The sequence below is a fragment of the Pseudophryne corroboree genome, chromosome 8 (assembly GCF_028390025.1).
Source record: "Pseudophryne corroboree isolate aPseCor3 chromosome 8, aPseCor3.hap2, whole genome shotgun sequence".
In the NCBI taxonomy this organism is placed as follows: domain Eukaryota; kingdom Metazoa; phylum Chordata; class Amphibia; order Anura; family Myobatrachidae; genus Pseudophryne; species Pseudophryne corroboree.
Window position 1 is genome coordinate 116,623,145 of NC_086451.1, and position 23,132 is coordinate 116,646,276.

At 47.3% G+C, this 23,132-nt stretch overlaps 1 protein-coding gene across 1 annotated transcript in view; it reads left to right on the top strand.

The window, feature by feature from the left end:
• Positions 1-23,132, top strand: part of ARPC5L (actin related protein 2/3 complex subunit 5 like) — a 79,182-nt gene that overhangs the window by 53,975 nt on the left and 2,075 nt on the right. The window contains exons 2-3 of the mRNA XM_063936881.1: positions 14,740-14,812; positions 16,516-16,692. Coding sequence (XP_063792951.1) covers positions 14,740-14,812; positions 16,516-16,692 — 250 coding nt within the window. The remainder of the gene's footprint in view (positions 1-14,739; positions 14,813-16,515; positions 16,693-23,132) is intronic.

A 23,132-nucleotide genomic window follows, 5' to 3' on the forward strand; every position in this document is an offset into this window, starting at 1 on the left:
TTGGGAGTTAGGAGTGAATGTAGCACTTACGCTGTATATGAGCGCCGAACCCGTCACAATAGCTCTCACCTGGCCAAGCTTTTTCTTGTTTTCAACCTCTAGGGCAGATGTACAGTATTAAGCCTGGAGAAGTGATAAAGCAGTGATAAGTGCAAGGTGATAACGCACCAGCCAGTCAGCTCCTGTCAATTTACATTTCTCTGACGTCCTAAGTGGATGCTGGGACTCCGTAAGGACCATGGGGAATAGCGGCTCCGCAGGAGACTGGGCACAACTAAAAGAAAGCTTTAGACTAACTGGTGTGCATTGGCTCCTCCCACTATGACCCTCCTCCAGACTTCAGTTAGAATCTTGTGCCCGGCTGAGCTGGATGCACACTAGGGGCTCTCCTGAGCTCCTAGAAAGAAAGTATATTTTAGGTTTTTTATTTTACAGTGAGATCTGCTGGCAACAGACTCACTGCAGCGAGGGACTAAGGGGAGAAGAAGCGAACCAAGCGAACCTGACTGGAGATAGCTTGGGCTTCTTAGGCTACTGGACACCATTAGCTCCAGAGGGATCGAACACAGGACCCGACCTCGATCGTTCGGTCCCGGAGCCGCGCCGCCGGCCCCCTTACAGAGCCAGAAGCAAGAAGTGTTCCGGAAAATCGGCGGCAGAAGACTTATGTCTTCAACAAGGTAGCGCACAGCACTGCAGCTGTGCGCCATTGCTCCTCATGCACACCTCACACTCCGGTCACTGATGGGTGCAGGGCGCTGAGGGGGGGCGCCCTGAGGGCAATATAATACACCTTGGCTGGCAAATCTACACCATATATAGTCAGGAAGGCTATATAGGTGTAAAAATACCCCTGCCAGAATTCCAGAAAAAGCGGGAGAAGTCTGCCGGAAAAGGGGCGGGGCTATCTTCCTCAGCACACTGGCGCCATTTTTCCCTCACAGCTCCGCTGGAAGGACGTTCCCTGGCTCTCCCCTGCAGTGTCAAGCTACATAAGGGTAAAAAAGAGAGGGGGGGCACTAAATTTAGGCGCAGTATATGTAATATAAGCAGCTATAAGGGAAAAAACACTTATTTATAGTGGGATCCCTGTGTTATATAGCGCTTTGGTGTGTGCTGGCATACTCTCTCTCTGTCTCCCCAAAGGGCTTTGTGGGGTCCTGTCCTCTGTCAGAGCATTCCCTGTGTGTATGCGGTGTGTCGGTACGGCTGTGTCGACATGTTTGATGAGGAGGCTTATGTGGAGGCGGAGCAGATGCCTATAAATGTGATGTCACCCCCTGCGGGGCCGACACCTGAGTGGATGGTTATGTGGAAGGAACTACGTGACAGTGTCGACTCCTTACATAAAAGGTTTGACGACATACCAAATATGGGACAGCCGGCTTCTCAGCCTGTGCCTGCCCAGGCGTCTCAAAAGCCATCAGGGGCTCTAAAACGCCCGCTACCTCAGATGGCAGACACAGATGTCGACACGGATACTGAATCCAGTGTCGACGACGATGAGACAAATGTAACTTCCAATAGGGCCACACGTTACATGATTGAGGCAATGAAAAATGTGTTGCACATTTCTGATGTTACCCCCGGTACCACAAAAATGGGTATTATGTTTGGAGAGAAAAAACTACCAGTAGTTTTTCCTCCATCTGAGGAGTTAAATGAAGTGTGTGAAGAAGCGTGGGCTTCCCCCGATAAGAAACTAGTAATTTCTAAAAGGTTTCTAATGGCGTACCCTTTCCCGCCAGAGGATAGGTCACGTTGGGAAACATCCCCTAGGGTGGATAAAGCGCTTACACGCTTGTCAAAGAAGGTGGCACTACCGTCTCCGGATACGGCCGCCCTAAAGGAACCTGCTGATAGAAAGCAGGAGGCTATCCTGAAGTCTGTATATACACACACAGGTATTGTACTGAGACCAGCTATTGCTTCAGCATGGATGTGCAGTGCTGCAGCTGCGTGGTCAGATTCCCTGTCGGAAAATATTGATACCCTAGACAGGGACACTATATTGCTAACCGTAGAGCATATTAAAGACGCAGTCTTATACATGAGAGATGCACAGAGGGATATTTGCCGGCTGGCATCTAAAATAAGTGCAATGTCCATTTCTGCCAGGAGAGGGTTATGGACTCGGCAGTGGACAGGTGATGCAGACTCAAAAAGGCACATGGAAGTTTTGCCTTATAAAGGTGAGGAGTTGTTCGGGGATGGTCTCTCGGACCTAGTTTCCACAGCAACTGCTGGGAAGTCTTCATTTTTACCCCATGTTCCCTCACAGCCAAAGAAAGCGCCGTATTATCAGGTACAGTCCTTTCGGCCCCATAAGGGCAAGCGGGTTAAAGGCGCGTCCTTTCTGCCCATAGGCAGAGGTAGAGGGAGAAAGCTGCAGCATACAGCCAGTTCCCAGGAGCAAAAGTCCTCCCCCGCTTCCTCTAAGTCCACCGCATGACGCTGGGGCTCCACAGGCGGAGCCAGGTACGGTGGGGGCCCGTCTCAAAAATTTCATCGATCAGTGGGCTCGCTCACGGGTGGATCCCTGGATCTTTCAAGTAGTATCTCAGGGGTACAAGCTGGAAGTCGAGACGTCTCCCCCCCCCGCCATGTCCTCAAATCTGCCTTGCCAACAACTCCCTCAGGCAGGGAGGCAGTGCTAGAGGCAATTCACAAGCTGTATTCCCAGCAGGTGATAGTCAAGGTGCCCCTACTTCAACAAGGACGGGGCTACTATTCCACAATGTTTGTGGTACCGAAACCGGACGGTTCGGTGAGACCCATTTTAAATTTGAAATCCTTGAACACACATGTAAAAAAATTCAAGTTCAAGATGGAATCGCTCAGGGCGGTTATTGCAAGCCTGGACGAGGGGGATTACATGGTATCACTGGACATCAAGGATGCTTACCTGCATGTCCCCATTTACCATCCTCACCAGGAGTACCTCAGATTTGTGGTACAGAATTGTCATTACCAATTCCAGACGTTGCCGTTTGGTCTATCCACGGCTCCGAGGGTATTTACCAAGGTAATGGCCGAAATGATGATACTCCTTCGAAAAAAGGGAGTTTTAATTATCCCGTACTTGGACGATCTCCTGATAAAGGCGAGGTCCAGGGAGCAGTTGTTGGTCGGGGTAGCACTATCTCGGGAGGTGCTACAACAGCACGGCTGGACTCTAAATATACCGAAGTCACAGCTGGTCCCTACGACACGTCTACTGTTCCTGGGAATGGTTCTGGACACAGAACAGAAAAAAGTGTTTCTCCCGGAGGAGAAGGCCAAGGAGCTGTCATCTCTAGTCAGAGGCCTCCTAAAACCAAAACAGGTGTCGGTGCATCACTGCACGCGGATCCTGGGAAAGATGGTAGCTTCCTACGAAGCAATTCCATTCGGCAGGTTCCATGCAAGAACCTTTCAGTGGGACCTGTTGGACAAGTGGTCCGGATCGCATCTTCAGATGCATCGGCTGATAACCCTGTCTCCAAGGACCAGGGTGTCTCTGCTGTGGTGGCTGCAGAGTGCTCATCTTCAAGAGAGCCGCAGATTCGGCATACAGGACTGGGTCCTGGTGACCACGTATGCCAGCCTTCGAGGCTGGGGGGCAGTCGCACAGGGAAGAAACTTCCAAGGACTATGGTCGAGTCGGGAGACTTCCCTACACATAAATATTCTAGAACTGAGGGCCATTTTCAATGCCCTAAGTCAGGCAAAACCCTTGCTTCAAAACCAGCCGGTACTGATCCAGTCAGACAACATCACGGCAGTCGCCCCATGTAAACCGACAGGGCGGCACAAGAAGCAGGACGGCGATGGCAGAAGCCACAAGGATTCTCCGATGGGCGGAAAATCACGTGTTAGCACTGTCAGCAGTGTTCATTCCGGGAGTGGACAACTGGGAAGCAGACTTCCTCAGTAGGCACGACTTCCACCCGGGAGAGTGGGGACTTCATCCAGAAGTCTTCCAACTGATTGTAAACCGTTGGGAAAGGCCACAGGTGGACATGATGGCGTCCCGCCTCAACAAAAAGCTAGAAAGATATTGCGCCAGGTCAAGAGACCCTCAGGCGATAGCTGTGGCGCTCTAGTGACACCGTGGGTGTACCGGTCGGTTTGTGTTCCCTCCTCTTCCTCTTATACCCAAGGTGCTGAGGATAATAAGGAGAAGAGGAGTAAGAACTATACTCATTGTTCCGGATTGGCCAAGAAGAGCTTGGTACCCGGAACTTCAAGAAATGATCTCAGAGGACCCATGGCCTCTGCCCCTCAGACAGGACCTGCTGCAGCAGGGGCCCTGTCTGTTCCAAGACTTACCGCGGCTGCGTTTGACGGCATGGCGGTTGAACGCCGGATCCTGAAGGAAAAGGGCATTCCGGAGGAAGTCATTCCTACGCTGATTAAAGCTAGGAAAGAAGTGACCGCGAACCATTATCACCGCATTTGGCGTAAATTTGTTGCTTGGTGTGAGGCCAGGAAGGCCCCAACGGAGGAATTTCAGCTGGGCCGTTTCCTACACTTCCTACAGTCAGGGGTGACTATGGGCCTAAAATTGGGTTCCATTAAGGTCCAGATTTCGGCTCTATCGATTTTCTTCCAGAGAGAACTGGCTTCACTGCCTGAAGTTCAGACTCTTGTTAAGGGAGTGCTGCATATTCAGCCCCCTTTCTCTGACGTCCTAGTGGATGCTGGGAACTCCGTAAGGACCATGGGGAATAGAGGCTCCGCAGGAGACTGGGCACATCTAAAGAAAGCTTTAGGACTAACTGGTGTGCACTGGCTCCTCCCCCTATGACCCTCCTCCAAGCCTCAGTTAGATTTCTGTGCCCGACGAGAAGGGTGCACACTAGGGGCTCTCCTGAGCTCTTTGTGAAAGTTTTAGTTTAGGTTTATTATTTTCAGTGAGACCTGCTGGCAACAGGCTCACTGCATCGTGGGACTAAGGGGAGAAGAAACGGACTCACCTGCGTGCAGAGTGGATCGGGTTTCTTAGGCTACTGGACATTAGCTCCAGAGGGACGATCACAGGTTCAGCCTGGATGGGTCCCGGAGCCGCGCCGCCGGCCCCCTTACAGAGCCAGAAGAGCGAAGAGGTCCGGTGAAATCGGCGGCAGAAGACGATCCTGTCTTCAGATAAGGTAGCGCACAGCACCGCAGCTGTGCGCCATTGCTCTCAGCACACTTCACACTCCGGTCACTGAGGGTGCAGGGCGCTATATGGCTAAAATAAATGCATCACATATAACTCCTGGGCTATATGGATGCATTTAACCCCTGCCAAAACATATAAAAAAAACCGGATGATAGGCTCCGCCCCTTTCTCGGCGTCCTTATCTCCTCAGCACACTGGCGCCATTTTCCCTCACAGCTCAGTTGGAGGGAAGCTCCCTGGCTCTCCCCTGCAGTCACTACACTACAGAAAGGGGTTAAAAAAGAGAGGGGGGCACAAATTAGGCGCAGTATAAACAATACAGCAGCTATAAAGGGAAAAACACTTATATAAGGTTATCCCTGTATATATATAGCGCTCTGGTGTGTGCTGGCAAACTCTCCCTCTGTCTCCCCAAAGGGTTAGTGGGTCCTGTCCTCTATCAGAGCATTCCCTGTGTGTGTGCTGTGTGTCGGTACGTTGGTGTCGACATGTATGAGGAGAAAAATGATGTGGAGACGGAGTAGAGTGTCTGTAATAGTGTTGTCACCCTCTAGGGGGTCGACACCTGAGTGGATGTACTGTTGAAATTGCGTGACAGTGTCAGCTTTGTATAAAAGACAGTGGTTGACATGAGACAGCCGGCTACTCAGCTTGTGCATGTCCAGACGTCTCATACAGGGGCTTTAAAGCGCCCGTTACCTCAGATACAGACGCCGACACGGATACTGACTCCTGTGTCGACGGTGAAGAGACGACCGTGATTTCCAATAGGGCCACACATTGCATGATTGATGCAATGGAAAATGTTTACACTTTTCTGATAATATGAATACCACCAAAAAAGGGGTATTATGTTTGGTGAGGAAAAACTTCCTGTAGTTTTCCTGAATCTGAAAAATAAAATGAGGTGTGTGATGATGCGTGGGTTTCCCCCCGATGACAATTGATAATTCTAAAAAGTTATTGGCAGTATACCTTTTCCCGCCAGAGGTTAGGGTGCGTTGGGAAACACCCCCTACAGGGGATAAGGCGCTCACACGCTTGTAAGAACAAGGGCTCTACCCTCTCTTGAGATGGCCGCCCTTAAGGATCCTGCTGATAAAAAGCAGGAGGGTATCCTAAAATGTATTTACACACATACTGGTGTTATACTGCGACCAGCAATCGCCTCAGCCTGGATGTGCAGTGCATGGGTTGGCGTGGTCGGATTCCCTGACTGGAAATATTGATATCCTAGATAAGGACAGTATATTATTGCCTATAGAGCAATTAAAAGATGCATTTCTATATATGCATGATGCACAGCGGAATATTTGCCGACTGGCATCAAGTATAAGTGCGTTGTATTCTACCAGTAAAGTGGTCAGGGATTCCAAACGGCATTTGGAAGTATTGCCTTAAAAAAGGGGATGTACCCTAGGTCGCCTCTCAAAATAGGACGCCGTATTATCAGGCGCAGTCCTGGTTGGCAAGCGGACAAAAGGGTTCCTCTTTTCTGCTCGTGACAGAGGGAGAGAAAAATGGCTGCAGAGATCAGCCAGTTCCCAGGAACAGAAACCCTTTTCCGCCTCTGCCAAGCCCTCAGTATGACGCTAGGGCTTTACAAGTTCAGGCACGGTGGGGGCCCGTTCTCGGTGAATTTCAGTGCGCAGTGGGCTCACTCGCAAGTAGACCCCTGGATCCTTCAGGTAATATTTCAGGGGTACAAATTGGAATTCGAGACGTATTCCCCTCGCCGTTTCCAAAAGTCTGTTTTACCGACGTCTCCCGCTGACAGGGAGGCAGTTTTGGAAGCCATTCACAAGCTGTATTCCCAGCAGGTGATAATTAAGGTACCCCTCCTGCAACAGGGAACGGGGTATTATTCCACACTATTGTGGTACCGAAGCCAGACGGCTCGGTGAGACCGATTTTAAAATCTTTGAACACTTACATACAGAGGTTCAAATTCAAAATTGAGTCACTCAGAGCAGTGATTGCAAACCTGGAAGAAGGGGACTACATGATGTCTCGGGACATCAAGGAGGCTTACCTTCATGTCAAAATTTGCCCTTCTCACCAAGGGTATCTCAGGTTATGGTACAGAACTGTCACTATCAGTTCAGACGCTGCCGTAGGGATGGTCCACGGCACCCCGGGTCTTTACTGAAGTAATGACCGAAATGATGATATTCCTTCGAAGGAAGGGAATTTTAGTTATCCCTTACTTGGACGATTCCCTGATAAGGGTAAGATCCAGAGAACAGTTGGAGGTCGGTGTAGCACTATCTCAGGTAGTGTTGCGGCAGCACGAGTGGATTCTCAATATGCAAAAATCGCAGCTGGTTCCGACGACTTGTCTTCTGTTCCTAGGGATAATCCTGGACACAGTCCAGAAAGACGGTGTTTCTCCCGGAGGAGAAAGCCAGGGAGTTATCCGAGCTAGTCAGGAACCTCCGAAAACCGAACCAAGTCTCAGTGCATCAATGCACAAGGGTTCTGGGTAAAAATGGTGGCTTCCTACGAAGCAATCCCATTCGGCAGATTCCACACAAGAACTTTCCAGTGGAACCTACTGGACAAATGGTCCGGGTCGCATCTTCAGATGCATCAGCGGATAACCCTGTCACCAAGGACAAGGGTGTCCCTCCTGTGGTGGTTGCAGAGTGCTCATCTTCTAGAGGGCCGCAGATTCGGCATTCAGGACTGGGTCCTGGTGACCACGGATGCCAGCCTGCAAGGCTGGGGAGCAGTCACACAGGGAAGAAATATCCAGGGCTTATGGTCAAGCCTGGAGACATCACTTCACATAATATCCTGGAACTAAGGGCCATTTACAATGCCCTAAGTCAAGCAAAGCCTCTGCTTCAGGGTCAACCGGTATTGATCCAGTCGGACAACATCACGGCTGTCGCCCACGTAAACAGACAGGGCGGCACAAGAAGCAGGAGGGCAATGGCAGAAGCTGCAAGGATTCTCCGCTGGGCGGAAAATCATGTGATAGCACTGTTAGCAGTGTTCATTCCGGGAGTGGACAACTGGGAAGTAGACTTCCTCAGCAGACACGACCTCCACCCGGGGGAGTGGGGACTTCACCCAGAAGTCTTCCAACTGATTGTAAACCGTTGGGAAAAACCAAAGGTGGACATGATGGCGTCCCGTCTTAACAAGAAACTGGACAGATATTGCGCAAGGTCAAGGGACCCTCAGGCAATAGCGGTGGACGCTCTGGTGACACCGTGGGTGTACCAGTCAGTGTATGTGTTCCCTCCTCTGCCTCTCATACCAAAAGTACTGAGAATCATAAGAAGGAGAGGAGTAAGAACGATACTCGTGGTTCCGGATTGGCCAAGAAGGACTTGGTACCCGGAACTTCAAGAGATGCTCACGGAAGACCCGTGGCCTCTACCTTTAAGAAAGGACCTGCTCCAGCAGGGGCCTTGTCTGTTCCAAGACTTACCGCGGCTGCGTTTGACGGCATGGCGGTTGAACGCCGGATCCTGAAGGAAAAAGGCATTCCAGATGAAGTCATCCCTACCCTGGTCAAAGCCAGGAAGGATGTAACCGCAAAACATTATCACCGCATTTGGCGAAAATATGTTGCGTGGTGTGAGGCCAAGAAGGCCCCTACAGAGGAATTTCAACTAGGTCGTTTCCTCCATTTCCTGCAGACAGGACTGTCTATGGGCCTAAAATTAGGGTCCATTAAGGTTCAAATTTCGGCCCTGTCGATTTTCTTCCAGAAAGAACTGGCTTCAGTACCTGAAGTTCAGACATTTGTAAAAGGGGTACTGCATATACAACCTCCTTTTGTGCCTCCAGTGGCACCTTGGGATCTCAATGTTGTTTTGAGGTTCCTTAAGTCACATTGGTTTGAACCACTCACCACTGTGGACTTAGCATCGTCACCTTCCATGTGAGATATTTTGTTAGCCCTGGCTTCAGCCAGGCGTGTGTCAGAATTGGCGGCTTTATCATATAAAAGCCCTTACTTAATTTTTCATTCTGACAGGGCAGAATTGAGGACTCGTCCTCAATTTCTCCCTAAGGTGTTTTCTGCTTTTCACATGAACCAACCTATTGTGGTGCCTGCGGCTACTAGGGACTTGGAGGACTCCAAGTTACTGGACGTTGTCAGGGCCCTGAAAATGTATGTTCCAGGACGGCTGGAGTCAGAAAGTCTGACTCGCTGTTTATCCTGTATGCACCCAACAAGCTGGGTGCTCCTGCTTCTAAGCAGACTATTGCTCGTTGGATTTGTAGTACAATTCAGCTTGCACATTCTGTGGCAGGCCTGCCACAGCCAAAATCTGTAAAAGCCCATTCCACAAGGAAAGTGGGCTCATCTTGGGCGGCTGCCCGAGGGGTCTCGGATTTACAACTTTGCCGAGCAGCTACTTGGTCAGGGGCAAACACGTTTGCTAAATTCTACAAATTTGATACCCTGGCTGAGGAGGACCTGGAGTTCTCTCATTCGGTGCTGCAGAGTCATCCGCACTCTCCCGCCCGTTTGGGAGCTTTGGTATAATCCCCATGGTCCTTACGGAGTTCCCAGCATCCACTAGGACGTCAGAGAAAATAAGAATTTACTTACCGATAATTCTATTTCTCATAGTCCGTAGTGGATGCTGGGCGCCCATCCCAAGTGCGGATTGTCTGCAATACTTGTACATAGTTATTGTTAACTAAATCGGGTTATTGTTGTTGTGAGCCATCCTTTCAGAGGCTCCTTCGTTGTTATCATACTGTTAACTGGGTTCAGATCACAAGTTGTACGGTGTGATTGGTGTGGCTGGTATGAGTCTTACCCGGGATTCAATATCCTTCCTTATTATGTACGCTCGTCCGGGCACAGTATCCTAACTGAGGCTTGGAGGAGGGTCATAGGGGGAGGAGCCAGTGCACACCAGCTAGTCCTAAAGCTTTCTTTAGATGTGCCCAGTCTCCTGCGGAGCCGCTATTCCCCATGGTCCTTACGGAGTTCCCAGCATCCACTACGGACTATGAGAAATAGAATTATCGGTAAGTAAATTCTTATTTTTGTGCCTCCAGTGGCACCTTGGGATCTCAACGTGGTGTTGAATTTCCTAAAGTCACATTGGTTTGAGCCACTTAAAACCGTGGAATTGAAATATCTCACATGGAAAGTGGTCATGTTGTTGGCCTTGGCTTCGGCCAGGCGTGTATCAGAATTGGCGGCTTTGTCGTGTAAAAGCCCTTATCTGATTTTTCATATGGATAGGGCAGAATTGAGGACTCGTCCCCAGTTTCTCCCTAAGGTGGTATCTGCTTTTCATTTGAACCATCCTATTGTGGTGCCTGCGGCTACTAAAGACTTGGAGGCTTCCAAGTTATTGGACGTAGTCAGGGCCCTGAAAATTTATGTTTCCAGGACAGCTGGCGTCCGAAAGACTGACTCGCTATTTATCCTGCATGCGCCCAACAAGCTGGGTGCTCCTGCTTCAAAGCAGACAATTGCTCGCTGGATCTGTAGTACGATTCAGCTTGCACATTCTGCGGCTGGACTGCCGCATCCTAAATCAGTGAAAAGCCCATTCCACGAGGAAGGTGGGCTCTTCTTGGGCGGCTGCCCGAGGGGTCTCGGCTTTACAACTTTGCCGAGCAGCTACTTGGTCGGGGTCAAACACATTTGCTAAATTCTACAAGTTTGACACCCTGGCTGAGGAGGACCTAGAGTTTGCCCATTCGGTGCTGCAGAGTCATCCGCACTCTCCCGCCCGTTTGGGAGCTTTGGTATAATCCCCATGGTCCTTACGGAGTCCCAGCATCCACTTAGGACGTCCGAGAAAATAAGATTTTACTCACCGGTAAATCTATTTCTCGTAGTCCGTAGTGGATGCTGGGCGCCCATCCCAAGTGCGGATTGTCTGCAATACTTGTATATAGTTATTGTTTAACTAAAGGGTTATTGTTGAGCCATCTGTTGAGAGGCTCAGTTATTATTCATACTGTTAACTGGGTATAGTATCACGAGTTATACGGTGTGATTGGTGTGGCTGGTATGAGTTTTACCCGGGATTCTAAATCCTTCCTTATTGTGTCAGCTCTTCCGGGCACAGTATCCTAACTGAGGTCTGGAGGAGGGTCATAGGGGGAGGAGCCAGTGCACACCAGGTAGTCCTAAAGCTTTCTTTAGTTGTGCCCAGTCTCCTGCGGAGCCGCTATTCCCCATGGTCCTTACGGAGTCCCAGCATCCACTACGGACTACGAGAAATAGATTTACCGGGGAGTAAAATCTTATTTTATCACTTCTCCAGGCTTAATACATCTGCCCCATTATTACATTAATGTAGCATAACAAATACTAGATACAAATTTCTTGGACACCGTTCACCTTTCCTGCAGTAGTGCCCACCTATGTACATGTAGTTTTTATGTCTGCGGTGTGATCATACTTAATTAGCTCTTACAATATATGTGTGTAGAAAACAAATGTCCTAATATTGTGCAATCTAAAAGATTATTCAGAGAGATAATCTGATTTCACCAACCATGACCGTGCGGCTGGACTGAAGTATTAGCGTCTTTACAGTGCATACTCAAGTGGGGCTATCCAATGGTGAATTACCACTGGCTAATGGATTTGCATGGGGCTGTCCAATTAGCCCGATGGCGACGCTTATTCCCCGATGTATAAATCCAGAGAAGTGACCACCGCCGTGCTACTCCTGCTCTCTGCCCCGCCGCTGCCCGAGCTCAGCATCCATGGGACCTCAAGCCTCTCAGCCATTTTTGGCTGTCAGTGTTCGTTTGTGCTGCTCATCCCAGGCTGCAGGTAAGTAGATAACCACTCCGGTGCAGGCTACGTCAGACTGCTCTGTGTGGCCTGCTGCTGTAGCCATGACAGAAGTCCCTCTTTCAGAGTCCTAGCCCTGATCGCCAACACTTAACAGGATTATAAGGCACGTGAAGCAAAATCTCTGATAACCAGACCTAGGAGATCCATGTAGCCGTGATAACACATAAGTCTGGAAACCTGTCCTGATCCCATGTGTTATCGCCCCGAAAACTGGACATTTTTCAGACTGAAACCCCCAGCTTTAATTGAATAGCCCGATAATGACCATCCGGCTAAAATGAAATGAATGTGGCTAATAGGATACCCCCCAAAATCCCTTATTTCATATTTTAATGTTTGTGTTCAAATTTTTAAAAAAAAAGGTTAATATCGATTCATAGGGTGAGATTCAAATGATATATCGCGCCCAATTTCCTTTCTAAAATGATCTCCATTATCGTGCATATTGCGCCCATAGTGATCAGGTTTAGTTGTGTAAAGGGTCGGGTGACTCGTTACTCCGGGGGTAGCGAGCTGAAATAATGATACAACGTCCCTGAGGGCAGAAACAGAATGGGTGTGGAAATGGGTGAAAAGAATTGAATCCTGCCCATATTGTTTAGATTACAATTATGGTGACAGTGGCATATGTATTAGGTCAGTGAGTCGTGTTATTATTTATCCTGCACACACTTCTACTGGCAAGTTTGCTTTTTTTATTCAATAAATGAATAAAGATTCAGTAAATCATATGGACATACATTATCAGGAAACAGCTACTTTTTATTTATATCAATTCAATGTACTTTGCGAAGATTAAAAGCAGTTCACTGCCATCGAGTGATCAGTGGTAGGTTATTCTGAGCTTTAGCCAATTACATTTGTCTACATGTATCCTGTATATGAGCAGTGTTCAGAACACAATTATTGCTGCAGTACCCATCAATGCACGTTCTCTCTGTGTTGACTTTCAGTTTTTTTATTATGTAAAAGATGTGTATAGATCTAGACGCGTTCCTCATAAACCCTGTTAAAGATTCCCTGCCCTTCACATGTGCTGGGACTTCAGTTGTCAGTAGGTAGGTGAATGACATGTAACCCGAGTTGGGAGTAAAGCAGAATTGAGAAAGTATCCTTGCACCTTGCTAAATACTGGCCATACTGTACACTAGGCTAACTTTCATCCAACTACTTGGTTGGTTGGAATAAAAATCTGGTAATGTATGGGAGCAAGCTGGGTACACGCTGTGCGATATATTGTGCCTTATTGCTACTTTCAACCAATCTGCATGATCATGGTGTAGCATGTATGCCCAATCCGCCATTCACTGTCGTTTATTGAATCGACCCATTGGATGCGTCCGGTGTGACGATTATACGGGTGATGCGGTGTTATACAGTATGAGCTGTTGTACAGTTAATCATTTAGTATGTATAGTGATGTGATGTTACATGTGTCTACCCAGCTTTTGTTTGTTCCTTCATGTATTAATTCTAAAATGACACAGTAAACTTCACATTTGTGTTTCACACTTCAGCTTTATCGCTTACACAAATAATGACCTGACTTTATGTATGACGTTAATAGCAGTGTTTATGATGGATTATAATGAGATATCTGTACATTTTACCCAGTTAGTGTCTCATAATCCTTGGTAAAACTAGCTTTTTTAGATGTCCCTGCTTGTGGCAGTCATGGTCTCATAGAGCACTTCTGTGTGTTACCTCTGCACCGTGGGGGTTATTCAGAGATGGAGGCAGCCGCTGCGTTCGCATGCAGTGGACGTGTCCATAGGGTCTGCGCACCGGCAATAGTGTGCGTGCGTGATCCTTCACCATTCGATCACATCCCGGAAGGATGTGATTGCATGGTGATTGACGGGTGGTCAGGTGTCATGGCCGTTTTTGGGGCCGGCTTATGACGTTTCCTGCGTATGGAAACATGGCGGCGGGACCCCTGCCTACACTATCAGGCTGTGAAGGCAGGGGTCGACCTCTATTCGATGCATTCGCAATTAAATCGCGGGCGGCGCCACACAATGCTGGGCGGCCACCAGCTTGTAAGTAGATGGGCGCAGATCTTACTGCGGAAGCAAGATCTGCATCCATCTCTGAATAACCCCCTGTGTCCCTTATCTCCACAGCGTCCCATCACCATTTATCGTACACGTTTCCTGTATAACTGGTGGAGAAGTACTTGGGACTCCTGGGCTGTGTAAACCATTGATAGCTTGTTTTGTGACTAACTAGGTGTGGGGATAGAATCCTTTGCATTGGAATGTCTCTCCTCACATTGCAGAGGTTAGAGGTATGTAGCCTAGCACTATGTACTCAGTAGCTTTACAGAATGTAAGACTGTGCTAATACTTTGTAATATTTTTTTATGTAGTCCTAGCTGCTTTGTGCATGGTTCTATAGCATCAACATGCAGCACCTTTGTTCAGGATTAGGCAACTTCCCACTACCCAACTGCTATAGAACATGCGGCTAACAATAGCTGGAGAACCACAATGCCCATGTTTTCTAGGTTACTACACATGCATGAAACGTGTTGTATAGTACCCTCTGGCTTTGGCTCCTCCAAGTTTCCTCCTTCAATGTCCCTTGAAGACTGTATCTCCTGGGCCAATGAAAGAAGGTGATTATGCAGGCCTAGATCTTTTATAAAACTAACCTTAAGGCCTTCAAAGGAAACGGCTTGTGTCTAGACTTTGCTAATGTCAACATTTTGTCTAGAGAGCTGCAGTTTTAAAATCCCTACTTGGTCATTAATAGCAGGCCTAAATGCTGTGTTATCCTTAACTGCTTGCTGCACAGGGGACCTGCTCCGTGCCTTTCATGCTGTCTTCCGGAACTCTCCTGTCAACTCCAAAAACCAAATAGTGAGGGTAAGAGTCTTATTTCTCACCTGCTCCATCACTGAAGAATGTACAGCCAGGTTCTAACTCATCTGGAACCTACTGAAATATACTGACATATTGTATTACACTGACTTGATTTTTTTTTTTTTAGGTTTAAATCAGTTTTTTTTTTGTTTTAATACAAATACATTGAATCCTGCTTATTATATAAATACTGTGAAACATTGCTATGAATTAGAAACCTGGTATGTCGGTCAGTAGATCTACAGTGTCTAGTTAGACAGTCACTAGGTCAACATTGCTTATGGTCGACAGGTACAAAAGGTCGACATAGCAATAGTCAACACACACATATGGTCGACATTAAATATTGTTTCTCTTTTTTTCAACTTTGTAATACTTTACCATCCAAATGGACTACAAGGCACCTTGCCCAAAGCATGGCGAGCAAAGCGGTACACTAACTGGGGGCCCACGTGCTCAGATGGCAAAAATGTTGTGTTGCCCTTTTCCTGTGTCGACCAGTTTTCATTCAACCTTTTTCATTTGTCGACCTTTTCCTGACGACCTTTAATAGGTCAACCTAATGACCCTTTTCACTGTCGTCCATTTGGTGTCGACCTACAGATTGTACACCTTCTTACTGTAGCTCTATTGATCCATAACCTAAAAACCTTGATCAACTATGTTTTATTGCTTTCTAATATTGGGTCTAATTCAGACCTGATCGTAGCAGCAAATTTGTTAGCAGATGGGCAAAACCATGTGCACTGCAGGGGGGGCAGATATAACATGTGCAGAGAGAGTTAGAGTTGGTTGGGGTGTGTTTAAAACTGAAATCTAAATTGCAGTGTAAAAATAAAGTGGCCAGTATTTACCCTGCACAGAAACAATATACCCATCCAAATCTAACTCTCTCTGCAAATGTTATATCTGCCCCCCCTGCAGTGCACATGGTTTTGTCCATCTGCTAACAAATTTGCTCCTACGATCAGGTCTGAATTAGGCCCATTAACAATCCAAAGTTATTAGGCTTTGATGGGATTTATTTTAAATATTTTAATAAAACCAATTGTTTAATGCTTATTCCTATTACATCTGAATATATGTAGATAGACTAAGCATGTTAAATCATACAAAGCACATTCAGAGATAGATTAAATTGAAAATAAGAATAACAAATTAATGTTGAGCGTTAGTCCTACTTATTACTTATAATGAAATAAATCTGATTACTAATACAAAATGGAAAATGCAAAAGCACTCCTCGGAGAAACACACACACACACACACACACACACGAGAAGTTATGCACTAGCATGCCACTGGCATTAAACATTTAAAATAAAACCACAATTTTTTTAGTGTAATTTTTTTTTTTTTAAGTAGTCATGGTGCCCTGCCTGTAATCACACCATAATAAAAAAAAAAAACAACCCAGAGAATGTTAAAAAAATAAAATTGATTTAAACCAGCCAACTCTTCTTGATTGTATGTTTAATTTGATTGGAGGTGGGCACCAAAGTAACATTGTTTCTTATACAACACTTTATTTTCTGTAAATGACATTATTTTAAATAAGATGCATAATTATAGTAAAATTATCAGGTTGCCCCTGAAGAAAGGTCTGATGAGTACTCTGCACAGTATAGTCTGTCCTTGTATGTAAATATTTGTCACAGCTCTTATAATGACTTTGCTTTGTCTTTCTCAAATCTATTCAACTTCAGGATCGAACCCAGGCAATTGTACTCAAGGTCCTGACGTCGTTCAAAAGCAATGAGATTGATCAAGCAGTAAAAACACTGGACCGAAGTGGGATTGACCTGCTTATGAAATATATTTACAAGGGGTTTGAAAAGCCCACAGAGAACAGCAGCGCAATATTGCTACAGTGGCACGAAAAGGTAAATGTGACGGGAACAGACCATTTCCAGGACGTACATCAAACTAAACCTAATCATCCATGCATCAACTGAATAGACAGATCAGCGTATAGAGGGCAGAGAAGAGTGGACCAGGTTTAAAAGGAAGATTCTGTTTACAATGTATCTAATATTCCAGTTTATGCCAGTTTTGGCTCAGTACAGGTATCCTCAGTCACTCGTCTGTGTGATCAGTCCTCATCTTTTGCTCTCCCCAATGGTGGATAAACCTGGTTGATGAATGCTCTTCACCTTGATAAAAAAAAAAATTAGGTTTAAAAAATAATAATAATCCAAATGTTTTTCTTTTTTTTCTCTTTTTTTTTCTTCTTTTTTTTGCCTGTATCCCTGGATTACATTCTAATTTCTGGCAAAATACAGCAGCTGTGTCACAAGGACTTGGTCATAACCTTCTATTCATTGCATTTACTATTCATTTCAATTTTGGTGTACATATTTTACAGGACTATATGGCTTTCCATTTTCCCAGTTTTATTTCATAAAGTAACAGCATTGCACTTCCAAACCATCCTGGCTGCTGGCTGAGCTATGATTACTAGCAGTGTTACAGCTTAGCCCGTTAAGGGCTCTGGATCTCTCTTACCATTAGTGAAAGCTCCAGTCGTTAATCGGCTTATCTTTCACATCCTTTGTCAGTAATCATTTAAAATTATGAATTAAAGAGTAATGAGAACACACATACCAGAATTGTAATTGACCACAAATTCGGAATATGAAATCTGTTAGGGTGAAACATACTGATGTACAAATGACTGCTCTTTTTAGCGTGATCCCTGGCCCCAAGAACCAAGTGGGCAGTAGCATCTTATTATATACAGTATCTCTAAATTTCTCTATCGTCCTAGTGGATGCTGGGGTTCCTGAAAGGACCATGGGGAATAGCGGCTCCGCAGGAGACAGGGCACAAAAAGTAAAGCTTTTCCAGATCAGGTGGTGTGCACTGGCTCCTCCCCCTATGACCCTCCTCCAGACTCCAGTTAGATTTTTGTGCCCGGCCGAGAAGGGTGCAATTCTAGGTGGCTCTCATAAAGAGCTGCTTAGAGAAAGTTTAGCTTAGGTTTTTTATTTTACAGTGATTCCTGCTGGCAACAGGATCACTGCAACGAGGGACAGAGGGGAGAAGAAGTGAACTCACCTGCGTGCAGGATGGATTGGCTTCTTGGCTACTGGACATCAGCTCCAGAGGGACGATCACAGGTACAGCCTGGATGGTCACCGGAGCCGAGCCGCCGGCCCCCTTGCAGATGCTGAAGTAAGAAGAGGTCCAGAATCGGCGGCTGAAGACTCCTGCAGTCTTCTAAAGGTAGCGCACAGCACTGCAGCTGTGCGCCATTTTCCTCTCAGCACACTTCACACGCAGTCACTGAGGGTGCAGGGCGCTGGGGGGGGGCGCCCTGGGAGGCAAATGTAAACCTATATAAAGGCTAAAAATACCTCACATATAGCCCCCAGAGGCTATATGGAGATATTTAACCCCTGCCTGTATTCACAAAATAGCGGGAGACGAGCCCGCCGAAAAAGGGGCGGGGCCTATCTCCTCAGCACACGGCGCCATTTCCTCTCACAGCTCCGCTGGTCAGGACGGCTCCCAGGTCTCTCCCCTGCACTGCACTACAGAAACAGGGTAAAACAGAGAGGGGGGGCAAATTTAATGGCAATATCTTGATATATATATAAAGCAGCTATAAGGGAGCACTTATTATAAGGCTATCCCTGTCATATATAGCGCTTTTTGGTGTGTGCTGGCAGACTCTCCCTCTGTCTCCCCAAAGGGCTAGTGGGTCCTGTCTTCGTTTAGAGCATTCCCTGTGTGTCTGCTGTGTGTCGGTACGTGTGTGTCGACATGTATGAGGACGATATTGGTGTGGAGGCGGAGCAATTGCCAAATATGGGGATGTCACCTCCTAGGGGGTCGACACCAGAATGGATGCCTTTATTTATGGAATTACGGGATAGCGTCAACACGCTAAAGCAGTCGTTTGACGACATGAGGCGGCCGGACAATCAATTAGTGCCTGTCCAGGCGCCTCAAACACCGTCAGGGGCTGTAAAACGCCCTTTGCCTCAGTCGGTCGACACAGACCCAGACACAGGCACTGATTCCAGTGGTGACGGTGACGAATCAACCGTATTTTCCAGTAGGGCCACACGTTATATGATTTTGGCAATGAAGGAGGCGTTACATTTAGCTGATACTACAGGTACCACTAAACAGGGTATTATGTGGGGTGTGAAAAAACTACCTATAGTTTTTCCTGAATCAGAAGAATTAAATGACGTGTGTGATGAAGCGTGGGTTGCCCCTGATAAAAAGCTGATAATTTCAAAGAAATTATTGGCATTATACCCTTTCCCGCCAGAGGTTAGGGAGCGCTGGGAAACACCTCCTAGGGTGGACAAGGCGCTAACACGCTTATCAAAACAAGTGGCGTTACCTTCTCCTGAGACGGCCGCACTTAAAGATCCATCAGATAGGAGGATGGAAAATATCCAAAAAAGTATATACACACATGCAGGTGTTATACTACGACCAGCTATAGCGACTGCCTGGATGTGCAGTGCTGGGGTAGTTTGGTCAGAGTCCCTGATTGAAAATATTGATACCCTGGACAGGGACAATATTTTACCGTCGTTAGAACAAATAAAGGATGCATTTCTTTATATGCGTGATGCACAGAGGGATATCTGCACACTGGCATCACGGGTAAGTGCTATGTCCATTTCGGCCAGAAGAGCTTTATGGACGCGACAGTGGACAGGCGATGCGGATTCAAAACGGCATATGGAAGTTTTGCCGTATAAAGGGGAGGAGTTATTTGGAGTCGGTCTATCAGATTTGGTGGCCACGGCTACAGCCGGGAAATCCACCTTTCTACCTCAAGTCACTCCCCAACAAAAAAAGGCACCGACTTTTCAACCGCAGCCCTTTCGTTCCTTTAAAAATAAGAGAGCAAAGGGCTATTCATATCTGCCACGAGGCAGAGGTCGAGGGAAGAAACAGCAACAGGCAGCTCCTTCCCAGGAACAGAAGCCCTCCCCGGCTTCTACAAAAGCCTCAGCATGACGCTGGGGCTTCTCAAGCGGACTCGGGGACGGTGGGAGGTCGTCTCAAAAATTACAGCGCGCAGTGGGCTCACTCGCAGGTAGATCCCTGGATCCTGCAGATAATATCTCAGGGGTACAGGTTGGAATTAGAGACAGATCCACCTCGCCGTTTCCTGAAGTCTGTTTTACCAACGTCCCCTTCCGAAAGGGAGACGGTTTTGGAAGCCATTCACAAGCTGTACTCTCAGCAGGTGATAGTCAAGGTACCTCTTCTACAACAAGGGAAGGGGTATTATTCCACTCTATTTGTGGTACCGAAGCCGGATGGCTCGGTAAGGCCTATTCTAAATCTGAAGTCCTTGAACCTGTACATAAAGAAGTTCAAGTTCAAGATGGAGTCACTCAGAGCAGTGATAGCGAACCTGGAAGAAGGGGACTTTATGGTATCCTTGGACATCAAGGATGCGTATCTTCACGTTCCAATTTACCCCTCACACCAGGGGTACCTCAGGTTCGTTGTACAAAACTGTCACTATCAGTTTCAGACGCTGCCGTTTGGTTTGTCCACGGCACCTCGGGTCTTTACAAAGGTAATGGCCGAGATGATGATTCTTCTTCGAAGAAAAGGCGTATTAATTATCCCATACTTGGACGATCTCCTAATAAGGGCAAGGTCCAGAGAACAGCTAGAGATGGGATTAGCAATATCTCAAGAGGTGCTAAAGCAGCACGGATGGATTCTGAATATTCCAAAATCCCAATTAATGCCGACAACTCGTCTGCTGTTCCTAGGGATGATTCTGGACACGGTTCAGAAAAAGGTTTTTCTTCCCGAGGAAAAAGCCAAGGAGTTATCCGACCTGGTCAGGAATCTCCTAAAACCAGGAAAGGTGTCTGTACATCAATGCACGCATCTTCAGATGCACCTGCGGATAACCCTGTCTCCAAGGACAAGGGTATCTCTTCTGTGGTGGTTGCAGAGGGCTCATCTATTGGAGGGCCGCAGATTCGGCATACAGGATTGGATCCTGGTGACCACGGACGCCAGCCTGAGAGGCTGGGGAGCAGTCACACAAGGAAGAAACTTCCAGGGAGTGTGGTCGAGCCTGGAAAAGTCTCTTCACATAAACATTCTGGAACTAAGAGCAATCTACAATGCTCTAAGCCAGGCGGAACCTCTGCTTCAAGGAAGACCGGTGTTGATCCAGTCGGACAACATCACGGCAGTCGCCCATGTAAACAGACAGGGCGGCACAAGAAGCAGGAGTGCAATGGCAGAAGCTGCCAGGATCCTTCGCTGGGCGGAGAATCACGTGATAGCACTGTCAGCAGTGTTCATCCCGGGAGTGGACAACTGGGAAGCAGACTTCCTCAGCAGACACGATCTTCACCCGGGAGAGTGGGGACTTCATCCAGAAGTTTTCCACATGCTAATAAACCGTTGGGAAAGACCAATGGTGGACATGATGGCGTCTCGCCTCAACAAAAAACTGGACAGGTATTGCGCCAGGTCAAGAGATCCGCAGGCAATAGCTGTGGACGCGCTGGTAACACCTTGGGTGTACCAGTCGGTGTATGTGTTTCCTCCTCTGCCTCTCATACCAAAGGTATTGAGAATCATACGGCAAAGCGGAGTAAGAACGATACTAGTGGCTCCGGATTGGCCAAGAAGGTCTTGGTACCCGGAACTTCAAGAGATGGTCACGGACGATCCGTGGCCTCTACCTCTAAGACAGGACCTGCTTCAGCAGGGACCGTGTCTATTCCAAGACTTACCGCGGCTGCGTTTGACGGCATGGCGGTTGAACGCCAGATCCTAAAAGGAAAAGGCATTCCAGAAGAAGTCATTCCTACCTTGATTAAGGCAAGAAAGGAAGTCACCGCGAAGCATTATCACCGCATTTGGCGGAAATATGTTGCGTGGTGCGAGGATCGGAGTGCTCCGACGGAGGAATTTCAACTGGGTCGTTTCCTACATTTCCTGCAATCAGGATTGTCTATGGGTCTCAAATTGGGATCTATTAAGGTTCAAATTTCGGCCCTGTCAATATTCTTCCAAAAAGAATTGGCCTCAGTTCCTGAGGTCCAGACTTTTGTCAAAGGAGTACTGCATATACAGCCTCCTGTGGTGCCTCCGGTGGCACCGTGGGATCTAAATGTAGTTTTAGATTTCCTCAAATCCCATTGGTTTGAACCACTAAAAAATGTGGATTTGAAATATCTCACATGGAAAGTGACTATGTTACTGGCCCTGGCGTCCGCCAGGAGAGTATCTGAACTGGCGGCTTTATCTTATAAAAGCCCTTATTTAATTTTCCATTCGGATAGGGCAGAGCTGCGGACGCGTCCGCATTTTCTCCCTAAGGTGGTATCAGCGTTTCACCTGAACCAGCCTATTGTAGTGCCTGCGGCTACAAGCGACTTGGAGGACTCCAAGTTGTTGGACGTTGTCAGAGCTTTAAAAATATACATTTCAAGGACGGCTGGAGTCAGAAAATCTGACTCGCTGTTTATACTGTATGCACCCAACAAGTTGGGTGCGCCTGCTTCTAAGCAGTCGATTGCTCGTTGGATTTGTAACACAATTCAACTTGCACATTCTGTGGCAGGCCTGCCACAGCCTAAATCTGTTAAGGCCCATTCCACAAGGAAGGTGGGCTCATCTTGGGCGGCTGCCCGAGGGGTCTCGGCATTACAACTCTGCCGAGCAGCTACGTGGTCAGGGGAGAACACGTTTGTAAAATTCTACAAATTTGATACCCTGGCAAAGGAGGACCTGGAGTTCTCTCATTCGGTGCTGCAGAGTCATCCGCACTCTCCCGCCCGTTTGGGAGCTTTGGTATAATCCCCATGGTCCTTTCAGGAACCCCAGCATCCACTAGGACGATAGAGAAAATAAGAATTTACTTACCGATAATTCTATTTCTCGGAGTCCGTAGTGGATGCTGGGCGCCCATCCCAAGTGCGGATTATCTGCAATACTTGTACATAGTTATTGTTAACTAATTCGGGTTATTGTTTAGGGAGCCATCTTTCAGAGGCTCCTCTGTTATCATACTGTTAACTGGGTTTAGATCACAAGTTGTACGGTGTGATTGGTGTGGCTGGTATGAGTCTTACCCGGGATTCAAAATCCTCCCTTATTGTGTACGCTCGTCCGGGCACAGTACCTAACTGGAGTCTGGAGGAGGGTCATAGGGGGAGGAGCCAGTGCACACCACCTGATCTGGAAAAGCTTTACTTTTTGTGCCCTGTCTCCTGCGGAGCCGCTATTCCCCATGGTCCTTTCAGGAACCCCAGCATCCACTACGGACTCCGAGAAATAGAATTATCGGTAAGTAAATTCTTATTTTCTA